At 40.9% G+C, this 22,629-nt stretch overlaps 1 protein-coding gene across 1 annotated transcript; it reads left to right on the forward strand.

Annotated features, from left to right (window-relative positions):
* Nucleotides 1–1,453: 1,453 nt before the first annotated feature.
* On the forward strand, nucleotides 1,454–20,708 carry MUC13 (mucin 13, cell surface associated). Its single transcript, XM_036744095.1, has 10 exons — nucleotides 1,454–1,457; nucleotides 1,576–1,698; nucleotides 3,498–3,601; nucleotides 8,495–8,553; nucleotides 10,240–10,391; nucleotides 14,261–14,377; nucleotides 15,959–16,079; nucleotides 16,529–16,566; nucleotides 18,401–18,485; nucleotides 20,489–20,708. The coding sequence occupies exons 1-10, from the start codon at nucleotides 1,454–1,456 to the stop codon at nucleotides 20,706–20,708; spliced, it is 1,023 nt and encodes a 340-aa protein (XP_036599990.1).
* Nucleotides 20,709–22,629: the final 1,921 nt, after the last annotated feature.

Below are 22,629 nucleotides of genomic sequence, written 5' to 3' on the forward strand. Positions count from 1 at the left end.
CCGGGTTAAGTGACTTGCCTAGGGACATGCAGCTACTAAGCATCTGAGGCCAGATTTGAACTCAGGTCTTCCTGACTCCAGGCCTAGTGCTCTATTCATTTCACACCTAGCTACCCTGAAGTTCAGAGGCCTGGCTTCTAATTCTGGCTCAGTAGCTGATTTGCTGTGTGACCTTGGGCAAATCACCTAAAGCCTCTGAGCCATCCTTCTGAAGGTTTGGTGCAGCTCGCCCTGAGAGCTAGGGCAGAAGAGATATGGTTAGAAACAGAGAATTAAAGTACGGGGGGTCTTCTAGTTCAATCAATTTATTTTCCAGGAGAGAAAGTCAAGGCCCAGAGAAGTCAAGCAACTTGTCCAAGGATACACAGTGTCACCTCAAGTCAGAGCAGGGACTAGAACTCAGGTCCTCCCCACTTTATACTGATGTAATGCTTTAGGATCACTTTTGAAGACTCCCACCTACCTTCTCTCCTACAGATGTAGAGCTAGAAAGAATTTAGATGACATCAAATCCAAACCTCTCATCTGGGAAAAGTTTGATGGCTTGTCCAGGGTCCCACAGGCACTAAGTATCCGAGGCAGAATTCAAACTCAAACATTCCGACACCAAGCCCCATGCCCTATCCACTGGGCCACCTGACTGCCTTTATACCCCCAAGTGCTTTTGTTACACTTGTTTTTTTTTTTTTCTGGGGCCCAGAGGACAGAGTTATTGACTTGCACGGATTTAGAACTGGAAAGGACCACAAAAGACATGTGGTGACTAGATTCTATTCCAGTCTCCTTATTGTATGGCTGAGAAAACTGAGGCCTGAGGTGTTGTGACTGGACCAAAGTCACACCTCTTATAGTTCTATGAATCTAGACCCTGGAATACCACCTCACTCTTCTTCCACCTCCAGGCTCCTATGGTCCCCACCCTGCATACACTTCCTCATTTCTTTAGCCAACACCGGGAGAACAAAAGAAAAGTCACCAATAGTCCCATTGGACTTTAGTGATCAGGATGCATATCAGCCTGTCCTTTGGCCTGTAATAAGTGTAATTTTTCAGCATATACCCAGATAGACATAGAAAAAAAGACAGACAGACAGAAACACAGAGACGGAGAGAAAGATGGAGAGAGACAGAGAGAAAAGAAGAACATTTATTTTTATTCCTTCAAAGATCTGAATTGGATAAAATTTTACCCAGTGGTTTAAATGAAATCTGCCTAGAAGTAGAGGGAAAAGCAAGAAGACCCTTCCCATTCAAAGATTCCTGGAAGGGATCAGAAACAGAAATTGTTTTATTCTTTATTACATCTAGGCCCTGTCTACTGATTTCTGAAGCTAACTGGCAACAAGGCATTTGGGGTCAGCAGGAAAATAAAGTGGGTGGGCAAAAACTGTCAGCAAAGCCTTGTATGTGTTGCTTTCCCTTCTGAGAGGTAAGATGCTGAGCCATTGAAGACATGGGCCCGAGACATGTATACAGATGCAGGAGGGCACAGTTATTGTGATGTCTGACTCTTAACTAGCTTAACCGTGGGTGAAGTCATAGTGAGTCCTTCCGCTTTTCCATTTTCTATCCTAGTTCTCGATGAAACTTGTACAGAGGAGACGTGTCATGGTTCTTCTATCTGTGTAAGTCTGAGCACCAAGTCCTTTTGCGTGTGTCCGGAAGGGTATTACTATAATGACTCCGATTGTAACCAAGGTATGTTTGTACCCCATGCTGCCTGTAACGGAAAAACCAAATCTTATTAAAAGAAGCACACGCGCGCGCACACACACACACGCACACACACACGCACACACGTACTCCCCTCTGATTTAACCAGTATAGCGAACTCCCTCCACCAATGTAGTTTTTTTTTTCCAATTCATTTGTAGCTTACATATGATTTTAGCAAGTTTTCTAGGGTATGGAGAAGCTCAGTGACTTTTGTCCGTGGTCACACAACTAGTATGTGTCAGAGGCAGGATTTGAACCCCGGTCTTCCTGTCTTAAAGAGGGCTTCACTTCCTCTACCATACCCATGCTTCTGTTTCCTTGTCCCTGAACCACTGAGGCAAAAATAATTCGTGAATTCAAGTAATTATGGGAAAATATAAGTAGCACTTTCAGTTACTGAATTATCAAAGAAGGGTAAAAGAGTATCTTCTTTGGACTAACCAGGCAAATCAAGGACCAGGACAAAATAATTATTTATTTAACTTCAGAGAATATATAGCTCTCTGCCACTAAGTCAAGATGGCTGGACATTTCTATTGTATTAATCTGCCTTAACCAGCTAATTTTTTTAACTGACTTTTAAAAGTAAGAGCCCAAGGAAATATTCCCTTGAAACCAGAGCAGAAGTAGAAGGAAATTGAGAGACTATTTAATTCAGCCAGATGAGACAACTGAGTCCTGAAGAAATAACTAAGGCTGCGTGGCTTATTAGTGACAGTGTTGGGTTTAGAACTCAGATCTCTTGACTCCTAGTCCAAGAGTCTCTCAGATGTGCCTTAACCCAACTGTTCCTTGGCCTAGTCTACAACTTTCTGTTGAACTAGAGTTTAGATTTCTTTTCAGGGTACTTCATACTATTAATGTTGTTGTTGCCTGACACTTCATGACCCATTTGGGGTTTTCTTGGCAAAGAAACTATAGCGGTTTGCCTTTTTCCTTCTCCAGCTCCTTTTACAGATGAGGAAACTGAGGCAAACAGTGTTAAGTGACTTGTCCAGGGTCACACAGCTTAGAGATCATTTGAGGCCAGAGAGGTTCTTCATACTCAGGGAGATGAGCCTTCTAGACTCCAGGCCCAGCACTCTATCTACCATGCCACCCAGCTGCTCCTGTAAGATAAAATGGGGCAGGTTCAAAGAATGAATTCAGGCAGAGTGCTATGAGAACTTTGAGGAAGGAGAAATCACTTTCCCTTTGGGGGCTTGATGGGGGGATGTGTGTATCAGAAGTCAGAGAAGGGTTCATGAGAGGTGACCCTTAAAATGGACCTGAAAAAAAGGTAAAGGCTTTGCTAGAGAGAATCAAGAGTAAGAAGAGCCCTTTCCAGGCAGAGAAACAAAAAATGAGGACAGTGGGAGGGAAGACTCCCAGGAAGGACAATTTGGCCAGAATATGTGAAAGGAAGTGTCAGGGAAGAAGGCTGAAAGTAGATTATGGAGGCCCTCCCGTGTCAAAACGTGGAATTCACACATACTGCCCCCATAGGCAATGGGGGAGCCACTGAAAATTTCTGGGTACATTTTTGGTATGACCATTGCATTAGGAAGGTGATTCAGGTGGCAGCATATGGAATGGTTTAGAGGGGATAGACTGGACCCAAAAAGACTGGTCAGGGGCTGCTAAAAGAGTTTAATTCCTCTTTCACCTGACAGTTCTTCAAAGGCTTGAAGAGGCCTATCATGTGCTCCCGTAATCTTCTCTACTTGATGTTAAACCCTGCTTTGGGGAAGATTAAAAAACTCTTTACCTGAGTAATATGTCATCCATACATTTATTTTCAGGAAGAACATTCCCTGGGATAATTACACTGCTATGGGAATTATCAGGCCTGGATGACAAAACCTCCGTAAACTATCAGAATTTACATTTCACAATAGTAGATTTGGTAAGTTATATTTTAATCTTTACAAATATTCTTAGAGGTCTTTACGTGGATTTTGCCCTTGTAATGGTAATAGTAACTCACAATTTTATCTGGTCTTTTAAGGATTTTGAAGCAATCTAATATTCATGGTCTCATTTGACCCTTACAAAAGCCCTTTGAGGCAGGTGTTATTTATGAAGAACCCGAGGCCCAGAGAGGTTTATATCCTTGCCCAGAGACACACAACTATTAAGTGGCTGTGATTGAACCAAGGTTCAACTGACTTAAGTCCAGCAATTTAGTTGCTACACCCTGTTGCTTTGGGGGAAACTAAGCCCAATTGAGAAAATCATTAAAAAAATAGATAGAGGAACAATTAGATGATATTTTAAAAATTAAATGACTTAATGATTTTGAAAAGACAGCTTCCCCCCACCCCAAAAGGCAACCAAAAAAAATGATACCGCACACTTTCTTTTTAAATTCTAAAAGTTGTCATTTTCCATTTCTCAGCTTCATTGTAACTCATCTTGGACGGAAATAGAATTTGAATTCATGTAAGAATTCATGTAGAATTTGAATTCATGAATTCATGCAATTCAATATAAGCACAAGATGTATTTTTTTCTGAATTAGTTATGGTTTCGTTCTATAAGGATGACTAGCCAAGGTGAGAAGAAGCACTGGTTAGTGGAAAGAGTGTTTGACTTGGAATTAAAAACCTTCCAGGCCGTCCTTCTAACCCTTACTGCTAATTTGGTGCAATGTACAATGTACTCTCTATTTTCTTTCTTTTTTTTGAGGCAATTGGGTTTAAGTGACTTGCCCAGGCTTACAGAACTAGTTTGAACTCAGGTCCTCTGGATTCCAGAACCGGCACTCTAACCACTGTGCCACCTCACTGCCCCGATGTAGTGCACTCTTAAGAATAATCATTAGGGACCTAGGGTCTCCCAATATAGACATTTACTAAATGGTAACTTCGAGTTGCAAGCCCATACTCTTAAACTAGTATTTAATTGGGTTATGTTTTCTAGAACATGCCACTCTACTAAGAATAAGGCCACTAAACTATTATGTTTAATTCATTAATTTAATAAGCATTTGTTGAGTGCCAACTAGGGGGTACCCTGATAAGAGCTGTGTGTTTCACTGTTTCTGTTGAGGGTATTATCACCTTTCCAGGCACGAGGTTGACAATCAGGGGGCCATCCTTGATTCTTCACTCTCCTTTACCTAGGAGGACACTGGTAAATGTTTAATGACCAGCTCTGGGACACATTAAAAAATGTCATCTGCATAGTTAACATCTTCTCCATCCTTTTCTAAGACTACTGCAATAGCCTCTCAATTGGTCTCCCTCCCTGCCTTGTCTCTCCCCACTCCAATCCAGCTTCCACACAGCTGCAAAAGGGATTTTGGTAAAAAGCAGGTTAGACCAGGTCATTCCCCCATTTAATAAACTCGGGGCACTCTCTATTACCTTGAGGATCAAATGGAAACTCCTTTGTTTGGCATTTAAAATCCCTCACACTCTGGCCTTATTAGTATACATCATTTCCCTTTATATGCTAAAGGATTGAGCCAAATTGACCTTTTATTATTCTTCAAATACAACCCTCCATTTCCTATCCCATACTTGAAATATAACACCTCCATGCCTGTGCTTTCTTCCATTCCTAGAATGCGTTCCCTTTTCGCCTCTACCTCTCAGACTCCCTATCGTCCTTTGAAATTCAGATCAAGTGCTACCTTCTATAGGAGTTCTTTCCTAATCCCTCCAACCCAACACACACACACACACACACACACACACACACACACACGATTGCTAATATCTTCCCCCTCGAAATCACCTTAAATTAATTTTGTTTATGTAGTGTATATTTGTGTGTGTATACATACACAAAAGTGAAATGATCCCTACCCTCAAGGAGGTTACAGAGACAATATGTGTATATACATGCATGCATATATATGGAGAGACAGAGAGAGAGAGACGCAGAGAGAGAGAGAGGCAGAGAGAGAGATGGAGAGAGAAAGAGACAGAGAGAAAGAGAGAGAGAGAGATAGAGAGAGAGAGAGAGAGAGAGAGAGAGAGAGAGAGAGAGAGAGGAAGGAGAGAGGAGAGAGATAAAGGAGAGAGAGAGAGAGATGTTTTTTAAATCTCCAGGGACTAACCCTCTACATAGCACTTAATGAATGCTTATCAATTGAAGAAATAGAAAACAACGTCCATGAACTCCATGAGTTGAAATTTTTCTTGGAGAAACACAATATATAGCCTAGGAACAATAAAAGAATAAATATAAAGACATGCATGAGCAAGTTGTTTGTCAGTGTGGAAGTGTGTGTTTGTATTTGCACTGATTGGGACACAATACTGGGGCACAATCAGAGTAGGGTAAGGTTAAAGGAAGTTTTCTTGAAGAAAATACATCTGGAACACAAAAGAGCAGAAAGGAAGCATTTTCCCTGGTAGGAACAGCACAAGCAAAGGCTTAAAAACAGAGAAGTAAAGGCCATGGTACCAATTTGGTTATTGTGAAAATGGTAAAAGTAAAAGATTAGAATTTTAAATTGTAAACCATACCTAGTGGTCAGGGGCTGTGGCTGTGGCTTTACAGAGCAGCCAACATATTATGATCCAGTCTTTTCTTCTACATCTCTCTTCCATGCACCCAACTCCCCAGCCAAATGGACTATTTACCATTCCTTACCATTGCCTTGTAATTTTCCCACTTCCATGCCTTTGTTCACACTGTTTCCTCTGCCTGGAATGCTTCCTGTGTGCATGTGCACGGATCTGTGTGGAAGTCACACACACACACACACACACACACACACACGGTGTACACCTCCCTCATTTCTATCCAAATCCTGCTCATCCTTTATGTCCCAACTCAAATGCAAACTCCCCCATGAAGTCTTTCCCAGTTGCCTTCAGCTGGAAGTGATTTCTCCTTTATCTGAACACGTAGCTCATTAAGGGAGCATTGGATTCTCTCTCTTCTAATACTAAAAGTATTCTACCTGGAATTATAATTATTTGTATACAGATAGAAATACCACCCACTATATTGTAACCTCCCTGAGGCCAGAATCTTCCTCTGATCCATCTTTTCCATCCTGTGTAGTGCGTATTCCAGCTCTGTAAACACAGAAGATGCTCAATAAATGTTTATTTAATGAATTAATAAATATAAGATAAACTATAAAGAACTATTACACATAGAAATGTTTGACAAATGTATACTATTCTGTGCATTTGAAACTGGAAAAACAAACTTAGTTGAATTAATCACTTTATTTCTCTAATTATATTTTTATCTGTGTAGATGTTTTGAGATAAAGCTTCCATTAGAAAATCATAGAAATGAGAGGATCTTGGAAATTATCTAACTCCCTCATTTTACTGGTGAGGAAACTAAGATGGAGTGACTTACCCAAGATTACATAGTGAGTTTGAGGCAGAGCTGTCATCGCAACTCGGGTTTCCTGACTTCAAAATTCAATGCCCTTTTAAATGAAGCATGTTGCGTCTCTCTCCCTGAATCAATTATATTAGTTCATATATACATATATGTGTGTATATATGTATGTATGTAAATGTATACATACACACACACTCATATACATAAGTATGTGTATATTGTGATTGTGTGGTTTGTCCTTTGCTTTCGAAGAGGAGCATGACATCAGGGAGATGATAACATGACTTGCAATTCACTGATTTGAGTGAGAGAGGGCTATGCAAGGTCACCAACCTCACTTTCTCCTCCAGAGCCATCTGGGTCCAGTGGCCTGATATCAATCAGGATGACCGGAGATGCCCCAGATGTACCTTGGCCCTTTCTTAGCTAAGGTCTTTTCAAGTTCTCACTCTGTGTGCGGCCATGCCCATTCAGTGAACAGGACTCTTTAAGAAGTGCATCAAGGGATGGCCCTTTTAATAAAAAAAAGAAAAAGGAATCAACCTGGGGGGAGGACCCTCAGGGTTGCTGGCCTCTCCCCTTCTCCCTTCCCCTCCCATGCCCTTCCCTCCTCTTGCCTTACCTGAGTGCTCTGCCCAAAGGAACAGAAATTTTAATGGCCCAAAGCTACCAAGTTAACTTCAGGTTTACTGGCTAGATTTCCTTCTCAAAGATCAAGCCTTAAACCCAATTCACTCTGGATCTCATGGATTGGACAGCAATAGGTCCCTTCCCAAGCACCACTTAATGGTTACTCCTGGCTCAGAGTGAATGTCAATAGTATGTATATATACACACACATACACATATAATCTCATTTGAGCTTTACTCTGACCCTCTGAAGTACTTGCTATTATCTACATTTTACAGACGAAGAAACTGAGGCCCAGACAGGTTAAGTTATTTGCCTTTGGTCATGCGACTCTTAGGTATCTGAAGCAGGATTTGAACCCGGGTTCTTCTGACTTCAAGTTAAGAACTCTAGCCACCATCTCATGCTGGATAATAAGAACAACAGAAATATAACTAGTATTTATATAGTACCTATTGTGTGACAGACGCTGCGCTAAATACTTTACAAATGTTATCTCATATTATCCGTACAACAACTCTGAGAGGTAGGTGCTGTTACTTATCTCCATTTAAAGTCAAGGAAACTGAGGCAAACAGAGGATAAATGACTTTCTTGGGGCCACTTAGCTAGGAAAGTGACTGAGGCCAGATTTGAACTTGGCTTTTTCTGACTCCAAACCCAGGGCTCTGTCCGCTGCACTACCTAGTACTACATAGAAGAGAAGTAGCGACAAAAGTGTACTTTAAGGGAAAAAACTGCATAAATGTCTAAGTGGTGACAAATGATGTCAAGCTCATTTCTGTTGGTACTTAAATTTCACTTTTATACGATCATAATAGTGATCAAAATTATTCTTCTCTTTTATAGATTGGGTCTGCCTTTGCCAATGACCCTACATTTGGACAAGCAGTGATTCTCAGCCTACAGTAAGTTGGGGTTTGCTTCTGTCCTAGTTTCCCCCAAAGGTCTGTGCTGCTTCATTTCTCTGTCATTCTTGCCACAAAACATCATTTTTAATCTTCCCTTAATGCCACTGCCTGGATGTGTGGAAATGGGAAAAACAACTTCTTTTTAAAACTCTTTCTAAAAAAGGGGGCCAAGATTTGTTCTGCACACTGTAAGGAACAGATTTTCTGATTCAGGGCTTCCTGACCAAACAAACAGAAATAATTTTTAAATTACTGCTTCTCCTCCCTACTTCTTCCTTGGAAACAAGACTTTTTTGTTGTTCAGTTGTTCTAGTTGTATTCAACTCCTTGTGACCTCCTTTGGAGTTTTCTTGGCAGGGATACTTGAGTGGTTTACTATTTCCTTCTACAGCTCATTTTACAGCTGAAGGGTTAGGTGACTTGCCCAAGGTCACACAGCTAGTAAGTTTCTGAGGCCAGATTTGAACTCATGAAGTTGAGTCTTCCTTACATCAGTCCTGGCACTCTGTCCACTGGGACACTTCAGCCCTAGGGGTGATAGCACGCACTTGTTGGTAATGAAAGCCTGGAAAGCAGTAATCTTTTTTTTTTTTTATCATTTTTATAGTACTTTGAAGCTTGCATAGCACTTTACAAACTTATCTCATTTTGTCCTTATAACAATCCTGGGAGGTAGGTGCTATTATTTTCTCCATTTTATAGATGAGGAAACTGAGACAGAGATTAACTGACTTGCTCAGGGTCACACAACTAGTTTTTTCTGAGGCTGAATTTGAACTCAGGTCTCCCTGACTCTAGGTCCAGTGCTCTATCCACTGTGACAGTAAACTGCCTCCCAAGGGATCATTGGCTAACTCTGATTTCATTGGGAAGGTGGACAGATCCCCTCCAATGTGAGTTAGGTAATTCCATGTCTGGCTAAACTAAGGAGTTTAGGTTTGATTGAATAGAACAAAGGTTCCCAAACTTATTTGGCCTACCACCCCCTTTAAAAAAAATTACTCAGTATTCCTCTAGAAATCTATTTTCTTTAACCCTTAAATGGGTTGTGGGTTTTTTTGGAAATGCGCGTCATTTCAAAAAATATAAAATGAATGTTGTTTAAAATGACACATCTTAAATTTAATAATTTATTGTAAATTTGTGCTTTTTTCCTGCACTGAAATTTTGATGATGCAATATTGAGTCACGTAAGTATTGTATCATAAACAAGTCATTACAGGCACATATTCCTGCTGATACATGCAGGACTTCCCAGCAATGGCCTTGCCTGCCAACACTTGCTTGTTAAGGCCTGTCAGTGGACTTGACCACTGATAGGTTATAACTTGCATTTTGTGTGTTTATTTGGAAAATAGTGTAATCACTACAACTTTAACTTTGTTATACAACAGATGAAACATGTATGAATGGTTTTTCGAAATTTTCTTATCTTCCCTCCTTTCTTTATGCTTCCTTATTTTTATTCACTGCCTCCCAATTATACTTGAGGCTACTACAACCCCCCATTCCTGCCCCCCATCATTCCAGTGCCCCCCAGAGGGGAACATCACCTACTTTAGGAACTTTCTATCAGAAAGTTGAGTTAGATTTCAGGATTGGGGGTAGTAAGTAACTTTCCCTAAGGGTCCTCAAGCATGATCTGTGATTGACTTGGTATTTATCCTCCTCATTTCTTTCCAGAACATTTGAAGCAGCCAGATCTGAAATGCGCAGCGAAGGCCAAGTTAGTGTAACAGTCACAAGCATATTTAGCAAAAGTTCAACCATAACCCTGGAGGAGGTCAGTAAAGCTATTAAGAATGAAGCAGAGAAAGAAGGTTTTTCTTATGAAGGTAAGATTGGCATAATTTCATTTAAAATTCACTGAAAGACCTGCCAATTTGCAAATCCAATTGAGAGCCACATTTGCATGAAATGGGGAAATCAGCTTTTCAAAGAAAGCCCTAAAAATTAAATCCACAGAGAATATCCATATTTCATTTTAGCCAATCACCCCTTTTCCTGCTGTTCTTTGAATCTTCTCAGTTGCCCAGAAAGAATCAAAATGACAAACGGAATTTTCTTCTTTGCTTCTTGAACCCAGGTTCCCATTGCAAGAGTGAAAAGTGGCCAGGGGACAGGGAAATAAAAAAAAAATGAGATGATCATTCCCAGATAGATACATAGCTTTCTAAAGGAGCCAAAAAGCAGATTGAGATTTTTGCCAACTTGGGTTCCTTTCTGTCCTGAGCTTAGATACATGGCACAAATATAATACATTTCTATTGTCACTGACATGGCTTGTGAAAAATAATGCTGATAGAAACTTTGAAAGATCCACTTTGAATAATATTAATATTAATTTTTGTTGTTCAGTTGTGTCCTACTCTTCTTAATTCCATTTTGGGGTTTTCTTGGCAAAGATACTAGATTGGTTTGCTGTTTCCTTCTCCACCTCATTTTTTTTTTACAAATGAGGAAACTGAGGCAAGCAAAGGTTAAGTGAATTGGCCAGGGTCATACAGCTAGAAAGTGTCTGAGGCCAGATTTAAACTGAGGTCTTCCTGACTCTGGACCTAGGGCTCTATACACAGTGCCACCTAATCTGTTTTAAGATCATACCTTCCATAAGGTACTTTTCAATGCAGTGGCAAACAGGGGAAAATTCCTCACATATATTTTTTAAAACAAAATTTTATTGATATATTTTGTTTATATGTCACCTACAAATTTCCCAATATATCTTTTCTCCTCCTCCTCCCAGAGAGTCATCCCTTACAAAGAACAAAAAGGAGAAAATAAAACCAGTTTAGTGAAACTAACCAATACGTTGACTAAGTCTGACATTGCAGTATGCGGTTGGCCACACTCTTAGTTCCTCAACTCTCCATAGAAGAAGGGGATGTACCTTCTCAAATGTCTTCTCTAGGGCCAAGCTTGGTCATTATAATTTCATAGCGTTCATTTTCTATTGTGATGTTGTAGGTATTTTTCCCCCAACAATTAATCAATAAGCATTTATTAGGCACCTACATGCACCAGGCACTGTGCTAAGCCATGATGATACAAAGACAAAAGTGAACCAGTGTCTGTCCTCAAAGAGTTTATATTCTAATAGAGAAAGACAACATATACCATTATAAGCATTACATAATAACATTATAATAATAAGCATGATATAACATTATAAGCATTTTATATACAATATGAATATAAGGTAGTTAAGGAGGAGAGGGCATTAATAACTCAGGGAATCAGCAAAGACTTTGTGTAGAAGGTAATGACTGAACTGACTTTTGAGGGAAACCAGACATATTGGGAGGAGGAGGTAAAGAAATTGATTCCAGGCACAGAGTGCAAAAGTATGGAGGTGGGAAGATGGAGCATTGTGGGTGCAGACAGCAAATAGGTCCATGTAGTTGGATTTTACATTTTGTTGGAACAGTAAGAAGGGCCAAGTTGTGAACGGATTTCATTGCCAAACAAAGGAGTTTTCCTTTGATCTTGAGGTAAGAAGGAACCATTGGAATTTATTGAAGGGGGGGAAGGGTTTAAGAATGACATGGACGGACCAGTGCTTTAGAAAAAACACTTTGGTAGCCAAGAGGAGGCTGGGATGGAGAAGGAGGAGTCTTGAGACAGGGAGACCAAATAAAATTGGTAACCGATGGGATAGACAGGATAGATGAAAATGAGAAGTTGAGAATGATATCAAGGTTACAAACCTGGGAAACTGGAAGGATGGTTGTGCCTCAGCAGCAATTGTCAAGTTCATTAAATGGATGGGTTTAGAGCAATGATAAAAAGTCCTGTTGGACATACTGAGTTTGAGATGCCTACAAGACATTTGGTTCAAAACATCCAGCAAATGTTTGGTGATGTGAAACTGGAGTTCAGGAAGAAGAGTGGGAGGCATTGGCATAAGGATGGTAATTGAACCCGTGGGAGTTGCTGAGGTCACCAAGCAAGTGTGTAGAGAGAAAAGAGTAGGGCTCGCTACATAGCTTTACGCACCACTCAGAGTTAGTGATGTGGATGATGAAAAAGAATAAACTAAGAAGGAATGGTCAGATAGGCAGGAGGAGAACCAGGAGAGGGTAGTGTCATAAATATCCAGGAGGAGAGAAGGTGGCCAAGAACACTCCTGTCATGATTATGTGTATTATTTTCCTGGTTCTGCTTTCTTCACTCTGCATCAAGTTCTTATAAGCCTTCCCATGCTTCTCTGTTCACATCAAATTAAACATCTTGAGAGAAATTATTATTTTTCTATTAATAACCAATTATTAAACTAGGATTGAGGGTTTTTTCCCCTTTCTATTTCTTTATTCAGGGACCAGTCCTTGTAGGTCAGTCAGTCTCTGAAAGACAGGGCTGATGACGAGATTAGCCTAATCCTCGGGGAACATTCTCCTCAATCTCTCCACTAAACTAAGACAGTTTGCTTTGGACCAAAGTGTAAATAGAGTCTAACCTTAGGTGAATTCCAGTCATAGAAGCATCAGGCTCATGCCCTTGAAATGCTGCCTTCCCCTCCTGCCCCCCCCCCCATTTTTCAACTTAAGCAGTCTTGGTGGAGATGTAAATCTTTGTCTAGATAGCTGGAAACACAGGAGTGTTAATCCTAGATCTCAAAAGGAGCAGCTGAAGGCTTTCAGCCTACCTCCTTGTCACTCCTGCCTTCCCCCACGCCTTATTAATTCTTCACTAATCAGGGTTGATCTCTGCCTGTCAGGGGCACCTCCTTTTCCAAAGGCGCTTAAGCATTCAGGGATATCCAAGGTTTTGTCTTTGGTTACTGAGAGACCACTGACCATCAATTTATTGATTATTTACTAGCCTATAAATAAATAGATGATTTATTACCCAGAAACTCTACTTCTCAGGCTTTCCATTCATCTCAGTTTCTTACCACAGAGTAATAGCATTTCACATACAGCAACTTGTTTAGTCATTCTCCAACAGATGGACACATTATTCACTTTCCAGTTCATTCCTGCTATGAGAAGTTCAACCATCTATTATTTATTTATTTTTTTACTAAGAAGATATTTGTTTTTTATTTCCTTAGTAACATTTAAACAATGCATCCCTACGTATTTCCTTTCAATTATACAAATGTGTGAACCTTTTTATGTTTCTCTTGGGGCCTGCATTTACATTTCAAAATGTGTACTCATTTCTGGTCTTTTTATCAGGAAGGTTATTTCCCACCCTTCTTGTAGGATTACACTTAATTTTGTCAGAAAGGTTACACTTGGTTATTAACCTCTATGTCTCACTTTCTGGAATATTATATTCTAAGATCTCTTCTCCCTTAGAGTGGCAACTGCTCAGCCTTATGCGATCCTTCATCGTGGCTCCTTGGTACTGAAATTCCTTTTCAGAGTTTTACTTGTAGTATTTTTCATTTGACCTGGAAACTCCCTTTTAAAAAATTAATTAACTTATTTTTAGTTTACAACATTCAGTTTCACAGGCTTTTGAGTTTTAAATTTTCTCCCCCTCCTTCCCCTCCCTCCTCCCTAAGATGGCATGCAATCAGATATAGGCTCTACATGTACATTCACATTAAACATATTTTCACATTGGTCACTCAACCATGTATTTTTAATAACATGACAATTTGCCTATGCCCTACAAAGGTCTGCTTTTGACGTGAAAGAGAGAACACCACCAACTTCCTGAATAAGTTCTGATTTGTTCAACTTTTCTCATTTAGAAGAGAATCCATGTGAATTAAGTGGCTGCAAAAATACCAGTGAGGATTGCTCAGATGGTTTCCAATGTGAATGCAAAACAGGGTTAGCAAGACCCTATCCTTTGTCTTTTTGCTCAGGTAAAATAATGGCTATTTTTCTGTTGTTAATCTCCTTTCGTGTTTGCACTGCCATCTGTACTGGCATTTCTGTCTATTTTTAGTTTTAGATTTAGATGTTGAAACCATGGATGCAGGGGTGAAAAGGCCGTACCCAAGGACCTAGAAGGAAGGCCACATACAGCCTTGGGTATGGCCTTTTGACTGAGTCCAAGTTTTGACTTTTGACTGAGTCCAAATTCCTTCATTAAGGGGATTTGTTCTGGATTCAGTCAAAGGGCTGCACTTGAGGACCTAGAGGGCCATGTGTGGCCTTCATTCTAGGTTCCCAGGTACGGCCTTTTGACTAAGTCCAAGTTTTACAAAACAGATTCCTTTATTAAGGGGATTTGTTCTGGATTCAATCAAAAGGATGCATTTGAGAACCTAGAGGATGACATATGGCCTTCATTCTAGGTCCTCAGGTATGGCCTTTTGACTGAGTCCAAGTTTTACAGAACAAATCCTTTTATTAAGGGGATTTGTTCTGAATTCAGTCAAAGGGCCACACTTGAGGACCTAGAGATCCACATGTGGCCACAGAGGCTGCAGGTTCCCCATTACTGGAGGAGATAGGGCACTAGATTCAGAGTGAGGAAGACCCGAGTTCAAATCCTGCCCTGGACAAATCCTTTTGCCTCAGTTGCTTTACCTTAACGGGAGGCATCAGCATCATAACGGCTAGCATCAATATAGGGCATTAAGGTTTGCAAAGTCTCCCCTATAAATGTAGGTGCTACTTTTACCTCATTTTCAAGATGAGGAAACTGAGGCTGAAGAAGGTTGAGTGACTTGCCAAAAGGTCATACATCTAGGATGAGGTCACCAAGCTGCCTTCTCCTAGTGTACAGACTGCTGGCCCCAGACTCAGGAAAGTCTGGTTCAAGTTACAATTCTGACACATACTGACTGTGTGACCCTGAGCAAGTCACCTCTCAGTGATCCAGGAAGCTCTATAAGAAAAAGACCAAACAGCAAACCAGCATGCATGTTTATTACAAAGATCTTTGCTTTGTTTTGTTTTTAATATGAGGAGGAAGAAGGAGAAGAGAAAAACTGTTTATTAATTGAAAAAAAATTAAAACCAAAAAAGAAAGAAATTTTCTAAGACAAGGATTCCCAACTTTTTTTTTTTGGTCACTGTACCCTATAGCTTTTTAATAAACTTTCTCATTCTTCATCCTTAATATGAAAGGAAATAAATTGTAGCATTTCATACATATATGCACCCAAGAATTAGAATAAAGATGTTAGTGAATTTTTCTTTTCCAAGGACACATCAAAATTTTTGTAACATCATTGACTAGAAATCGATTCAGAGTTTCTGGGATATCTAAATAAGATGAATGTCCCTTAGGTTGGAAGGCTTGCTTTAAGAACGCCCCTCAGATCTGCTTTGACAGGGAAGTATATCTTCCTTGGAAGTTGCCTGAAGTCACTGGTCCTGACCAAAAACAAACAAGCAAACCCAAACCGCTGGGGACCCTGTGCCTTAAGGACAAAGCTGCAGTTACTGATTTTATCATTGAAATCTTGTTTTTTTTTTTCCAAAACCCTCTACAGTTTGTTCCTCTGACTGTAATAAAAAAGCCAATAAACAATGTATTAAGGACCCTGACAACCTGCTTCCAGAGTGCCAATGCCTACCCGACTACACCACCACCAAGGAAGGAACCTGTCAAAAGTAAGTAGAATAACCTTCGGCTATTTTACTAGAGGTGGGTAAAAGAGGGGTGAGTCGAGTTGGCACTGACTGATAGACACAGAAGATCATGGACTGAAGATAGCCATGTGAAGCATGAGTCTAAGACTCAGGAGACTTGGGTTCCAGGCCCAACTCTATTGTGTGACCTTGGCTCACAGATCATGTCCTCTGGTCCTCCACTTCACAAAGGACATTGGACTAGCAAAGCACAAAGATCCAAGCTCTGGCATTCCATGGTTCTATGAATCTCTTGCTCTAAAGCTGAGGAGTTCCTTCTCTGGGGTTTGGGGACAGTAGGGTGATTGGATTCTTTAGTCAGAAGTGCAGAGAGCAGGTGGGCTACTTAGAGGGAGGGATGGAGGAGAACTTTGACATGACTAACTCCAGAAGCCTTTTAACTTGGTTTCCTATTATTTATTCCTGTTTAGGTGTGCCTTTGGATACAGTGGAGTAGGTTGCAAGGACAGTGAGTATAATAATTCATTCTAGTATTTACCATGTAGGAAATGATCACAGATAGTGCACCCTCTTGGAGACTGGAGCTTCTGGCAGGTGCTTAGCAATTAAACACAGTTCAGCAAAATGAGTACTGAGCAAGGCACAATGAAAAGCAGGAGATAAAAGATTAATAATCTTAGTGCCCTCCCTCTGGGAAAGCCACTGGCTACCTTCCATTTTATCCTGCATATATTTTGGTTGTACATAGCTGTTTGCATATTGTCTCCCCATTAGACTATAAGCCTCTTGAAAGCAAGTGACTTTAAAAAAAATTTCTTTGTATCCCTAATGCTTAGCACATAGTAGGTACTTAATAAATGTTAGTTGATTGATTGATTGGATGATATGCATCACTTGCCTTCAAGGAGCTTATTTTGCTGTTGTTCAGTTGTTTCAGTCGTGTCTGACTCTCCGTGACCCCATTTGAGGTTTTCTTGGCAGGGTCACAACAGCTAGTGTCTGAAGTTGATTTGAAATTAAGTCTTCTTGACTTGCGCTGAAGCCCAGCGCTCTATCCATTGTGCCACCTAGCTGCCCCCAAGGAGCTTATAGTCAAATATAAACAGTTATGATGAAGGTAACATAGAGCAGTATTACAGGCGTAAAGAGAGAGTGAAGGTTCTGAGGAGGGAGACATCCTATCCATTTGGGGGAAATCAGACTCATAAAAGAGCAATGAAAGATGGTTGGAATTTGGGGTAGAGATGGTGGGGGACGTTCCAGGGCCAAGGAACAACATAATCAAAGTTACCAGAGGCAGTCTATTCAGTGAAGTCATCATGTAAGGGGCTCATGAGAGATAAAGCAAGAAAATAGGCTGGAGCTAATTTTGATAATGAGGAGATAAAAAAGGTTTTTTGAATGGGAGAATAACGTGATTGGTACTGTGCTTGAGGAAGACTATTCTGGTTGCCATGAAAAAGACAGATTAAGGGTGGATATTCCCAGAATCTCAGCAGCGAGGTGGTGCAGTGGTTAGAACACTAGGTCTAAAATCAGGAAGATGTCTTCTTGAGTTCAAAGCCGGCCTCAGACACTTTCTAGATGTGTGACCCATAGCAAGTCACTTCACCCTGTTTGCCTCAGTTACCTCATATGTAAAATGAGCTGGAGAAGGAAATGGCAAAACACTCTTGTATCTTTGCCAAGAAAATCCCCGAAAGAGTCCCAACAAACAAGATCTCTAGAACAAGTCGTGCTGAGTATTCTGTAGTGGAGACAAGATTTCAGCATCAGTGCGACTTTTCCTTTGGGGACAAGAGAAGTCTGCCCCACAAGCAGTCCACTTCCATCACTTCCTAGCACTCTATTAGAAACAGAAAGGGCTTGACTAGGAGCAAGAGAAGCGGTATGGTATGGTAGAAAGAGCACTAGACTTAGCAGCAGAGGAGCTGGGTTCGAGTTTTAGCTTTGTTCCTTCCCTGCTGTATAACCCCGGATAGCCACATTAACTTTTCCAAGTCTCAGTATTGTCATGTCTAAAACAAAGGAGGTAGACCAGAAGATCTCTACGTGCCCTTCTTGTTCTAAATCTATCCTCCCAAGCCACTATTGAGGAATTCTATTTATAAAAACCACAGATTACTTACAGAAGCCATTTTGGAATAATTATATTCTATGGCATTAGGTGTCAGAAGTGATACTGCTATGTGTCTACTAACTTGAGTTTGGCTTTTCTGGGGTGTGGAGGATGTAGATGTTCTCTGCACAAACATCCATTGTGGGGTAGAGGGGTGAGCTGAAGAGAAATGAATCCATAGGTCAAAGGTATTTACTAATGGTGTTGTCTCTCTGTCTTTCAGACTATATACTGATCTTCACTGTGGTGTGTGTCATTATTGTGGCCCTCCTCGTGGCCTCCGTAATTGGACTGATTGTCTTATTCAGGTACAAAACTGTTCCTTTCCAGTTCTGTAACAATTAATACCTTTGGTTGATTTATTGCTTTCAAATCATAGAGCCAGAAAGGGATCTCAGGAGCCATCCAGCTCATCCCTCTCATTTTACCACTAAACTCCATCCCCAAGCTCAGAAAGGTTAAGTAATTTACTCAAGGTCACACAGTAAACATGAAAGGTGTGATTTAAACACTAGTCCTCAGACTGCAGAGCTAGTGCTCTTTCCATTGGGCCAAGCATTTCCTCATGCCTACTCAAACCTACTGAGTGAAGTAGGCAGTATAATTATTATTTTCCTTGTTTTTTCAGATGGGGTCAAATGAGCCACAAGATATCAGAGCCAGGGTTTGAAATCTTGATTCTAAGCCCTGTATTCCTTCCCACGACACTAAAATGTCACAGTATTTATTGGCGTTTCCATTGAGTTGACAAAGAAAGCCTATCCTGAGCTCAAAGAGGGGAATGTGTCTATGTAAATCCCCTAGCAGAATTTCTAGCTCCATCTTTCTTTCCTTCACTCAAGACTCTACAATGGCTCCCTGTTTCCCATGGCAAACAATCTAGTCTCAGCCAAACAAGGGCCCTTTCTGGCTTTCTTAGCCTTCTGTACATTCTAAGGGAACAGAAACCTACAGAGCATATTTCCTTTGTAGAATCATCTTTAAATATAAAATGGTGAATTCCACACTTTCGCTGCTGTGATTTTAAGTACGTGCATCCCCTACTTTAGGGAAAATGAAAAAATATTCATTCATTCTTCATTTAAGAAATGTTTAATGTAGTTTTGAAAACATGTGTGTTTTGGTGGGGACACTTGTTCCTTTTGGAGGGAGGAGGAAAATTCTTACTTCTATTCTCACCCTAAAGGAACAATAGAAACTTCTTGGGTTTCCTCTCTAAGAGGCTGGTCAAGACCTCGTGACGTTGATCACAGTATTTTAATGCCTCCACTGCCAGGATTTTCTCCTGAGCTGGCCAATCGCTGTTGCAAGATTCTTGGGTCTTCTCCCAATATTCACAAATACTAAGAATCAAACAAAACAATTTTGAAAAAGACACATTGAAGTGCAAACCTGTATACAGGCAGGCCAGCATATGAATATTTGGGCATGGAAAGCATTTGATTATTGATCTATAATGTCTACTGGGCCCAAGGTAGGTGCTGCTTCCTTTACCCCAGCATCTCTGGAACACACCTGGAGTACCTCACTCAAGAATCTGAAGAGCCAACTAGCCTAGTTCCAAATGCCTGCTGCTACAGTGGAAAACAGGGCAGCTGGGGTTTTGGCCCAGAGCACTGAATTTAGAGAGTCCTGACAGCACCAGTAATTTTCATCAGGGTAGGCATAAGAATTTGGCAGAGTGCCTGGAACAAATGCTTTATCTGCCTAGTTGGCAATAATAATTAATTTAAATAGTAATGGTGGAGTGGGGCAAGTATCTCCTTCCACAGCTGCTCCTCCTCCCCACTATTCCCAGTGGCCTCCTGCTGGTGTGCTTCCTACCACTTGCCCTGAATATAGACCAGAGTACTTGCCCTTGGCACAGAAACTCCTAGTTATGGCTCTGGTCCAAGGACTAGCCTGGCTAAGTCTAGAGAAGCTCATCATTCAGTCATCTACCATAAAATGGTGGGTTTTTCAAAAACAGTAACTCTTGAAGACCATCTACTAGGTTATATAGGGGTGTATCTATGTAAATGGAGGCAGTATCTACACTGGGGAAATTACAGATGTTTGAAATATTGAAGTAGAAAGTACCTCTTGTGCCACATGAAATATCTCACTAAATAGCTGGGGTCCTAAGATCACCAGGTAAAATGGTGTGGTGGTAATAGACCTAGCCCAGGGCGGGGAAAGGATCTGGCATCACGTGCCATCTCTGCCACCTATTACATAGGCCGCTGAAGTCTTTCAACGTTCTTTTCCCCCACTTTACATTATTGTTACGCCATGCTTTCCAAAATCCCTAAGGGTATATTTCTCATTGCAGATCAAACAGAAGGAAGAAGAATGGAGAAGAGGACAGTCTGATTAGTAGAGACTTCAATGATATGAGACTGGAGACCACAGGGTTCGGCAAGCCAGCCTCCTCCACTGGGAGCCTCTTCCCCAAGGTCAAACCTCGAATTCCCAGGATCCAAAGCAATGAGAAAAGTAATCCCTATGCCGATTTGAATTTCCCAAGGTCTATGCCTGCACGAGATTATTAGGTAAGCATTTGACATTCCTGTTTGGCTTTTCAGAGTAAAGTGTGCGTGTGTGTGTGTGGGGGGGGTGGCGGAGACAAGAGAGACAGCCAGACAGACAGACAGACACACGCACACACAGAGAGGGACAAAAAATAGGGGACAGTTGAATGCATTTAATTAGGTGACTTCCTCTTGTCACAGCTCACAATTTACAGAGTTTTAGTGCAATACATAAGCTCATTGGTGTTCAGGTTCTAACTGAGAGATATGGGAAGTAACTCTATGAAAGATTTACAGTTATAGAGGTAAGTAAGGTTTATTACCCTAGCATCAAACATGGCCCCTACACTGGACTCCCCTCCTTTCCTTCAGTCTGAGAGGTGAGGGCCCTACTTGCCAATACCAGTTGCTCTATTTGTGTCCTTAATTCCATTCCCTCGCATTAGCTTCTAGAGCTTACCGCATTTAAGCATCCCTTTTATTTCCCTAACTTTCAACTTTTTTCTTATCCATGACCAATAAACAGGGCCAGGTCTCCTCGATTCTTAAAAAGCCTTCACATTGGTCCCACTGTGCCCTCAAGTTCTCATCTTGAATCTTTCCTTCCTTTCCTAGCCAAAGTCCAAATAAAACAGAACAGATTCAAATAAAACAAATCCAACCTGTTTAATTCATTGATTTCACTTTTTCACTTCCTACTTACTTCTTCACCTCTTGAAATCTATTCTGTATCCTTACCACTCAACTGAAACTGCTCTCTCTCAGGTCACCAGTTATCTCTTTCTTATTAAGACTCATAGCCTTTTCTCTGTCCGCATCCTTCTTGACCTCTCTGCAGCATTTGGTAGTGTTAAACACATTCCCTCTTCCCTCTGTATTTTTGTGACATTGCTTTGTTATAGTTCTCTTCCTTCCTATGAAGACATTCCTTCTTGGTATCCTTTTCAATCTCTTCTCCCATGTCCCCATTTTCTATGTGAGGGCACACCGCCTGGGCTCTCTCTGTTTTGGGGTTCTCTCTTGGTGATCTCATGACCTTCACTGGATTCGATTATCATCTCTACGCAGGTGACTTGCAGATGTATTTCTCCAACCCTAGCCTCTCTTTCCTGACTTCTAGTCTCACATTTCCAACTGCCTCTTTGATATCTCCACATTTTTATTGTTGTTGTTCATTCGGTCACATTTGACTCTTTTGACACCCTATGGGCCGTAGCACAACAGACTCTTCTATTCTCCACTAGTTCCCAAAGTCTAGACAAGCTCATTTTCATTGCTTTCCTGACACTATCTATCCATCTCATCCTCTGCTGTCTCATCCTTTTGCCCTCAATCTTTCCCAACATCAGGACCTTTTCCAATGAATCTTGTCTTTTCATTATGTGGTCAAAGTATTTAAGCTTCAACTTCAGGATTTGTCTTTCCAATGAGCAGTCTGAATTAATTCCTTTAAGTATTGGCGGTTTTGATCTCCTGGCTGTCCAAGGAACTCTCAAAAGTCCTCTTCAGCACCACAATTTGAAAGCTTCGATTATGCAGTGCTCAGCTTTCCTTATAGTCCAACTCTCACAGCCAGACATTACTACTACAAAAACCATAGCTTGGACTGTATGGACCTTTGTTAGCAAAGTAATGTCTCTGTTTTTCAGTATGCTATCCAGATTTGCCATAACTTTCCTTCCAAGGAGCAAACCTCTTGTAATTTTATGGCTGCGCTCACCATCTGCAGTGATCTTTGAGCCACGTCTAGCTTACCTTGGTTCATAGATCTTACAGGTTCCTATGCAACATTTATCTTTGCAACATCAGACTTACCTTTTGTCACCAGACACTTCTATAGCTGAGCTTCTTTACGGCTTAGGCCCAGACACTCAGTCTGCAGCTACTTGTCATTGTGCTGTGGTCTTCCCCAATAATGTGTTGGACACCTTCTGACCTAAGG

This window comes from Trichosurus vulpecula, chromosome 2 (genome assembly GCF_011100635.1).
Source record: "Trichosurus vulpecula isolate mTriVul1 chromosome 2, mTriVul1.pri, whole genome shotgun sequence".
In the NCBI taxonomy this organism is placed as follows: Eukaryota; Metazoa; Chordata; class Mammalia; order Diprotodontia; family Phalangeridae; genus Trichosurus; species Trichosurus vulpecula.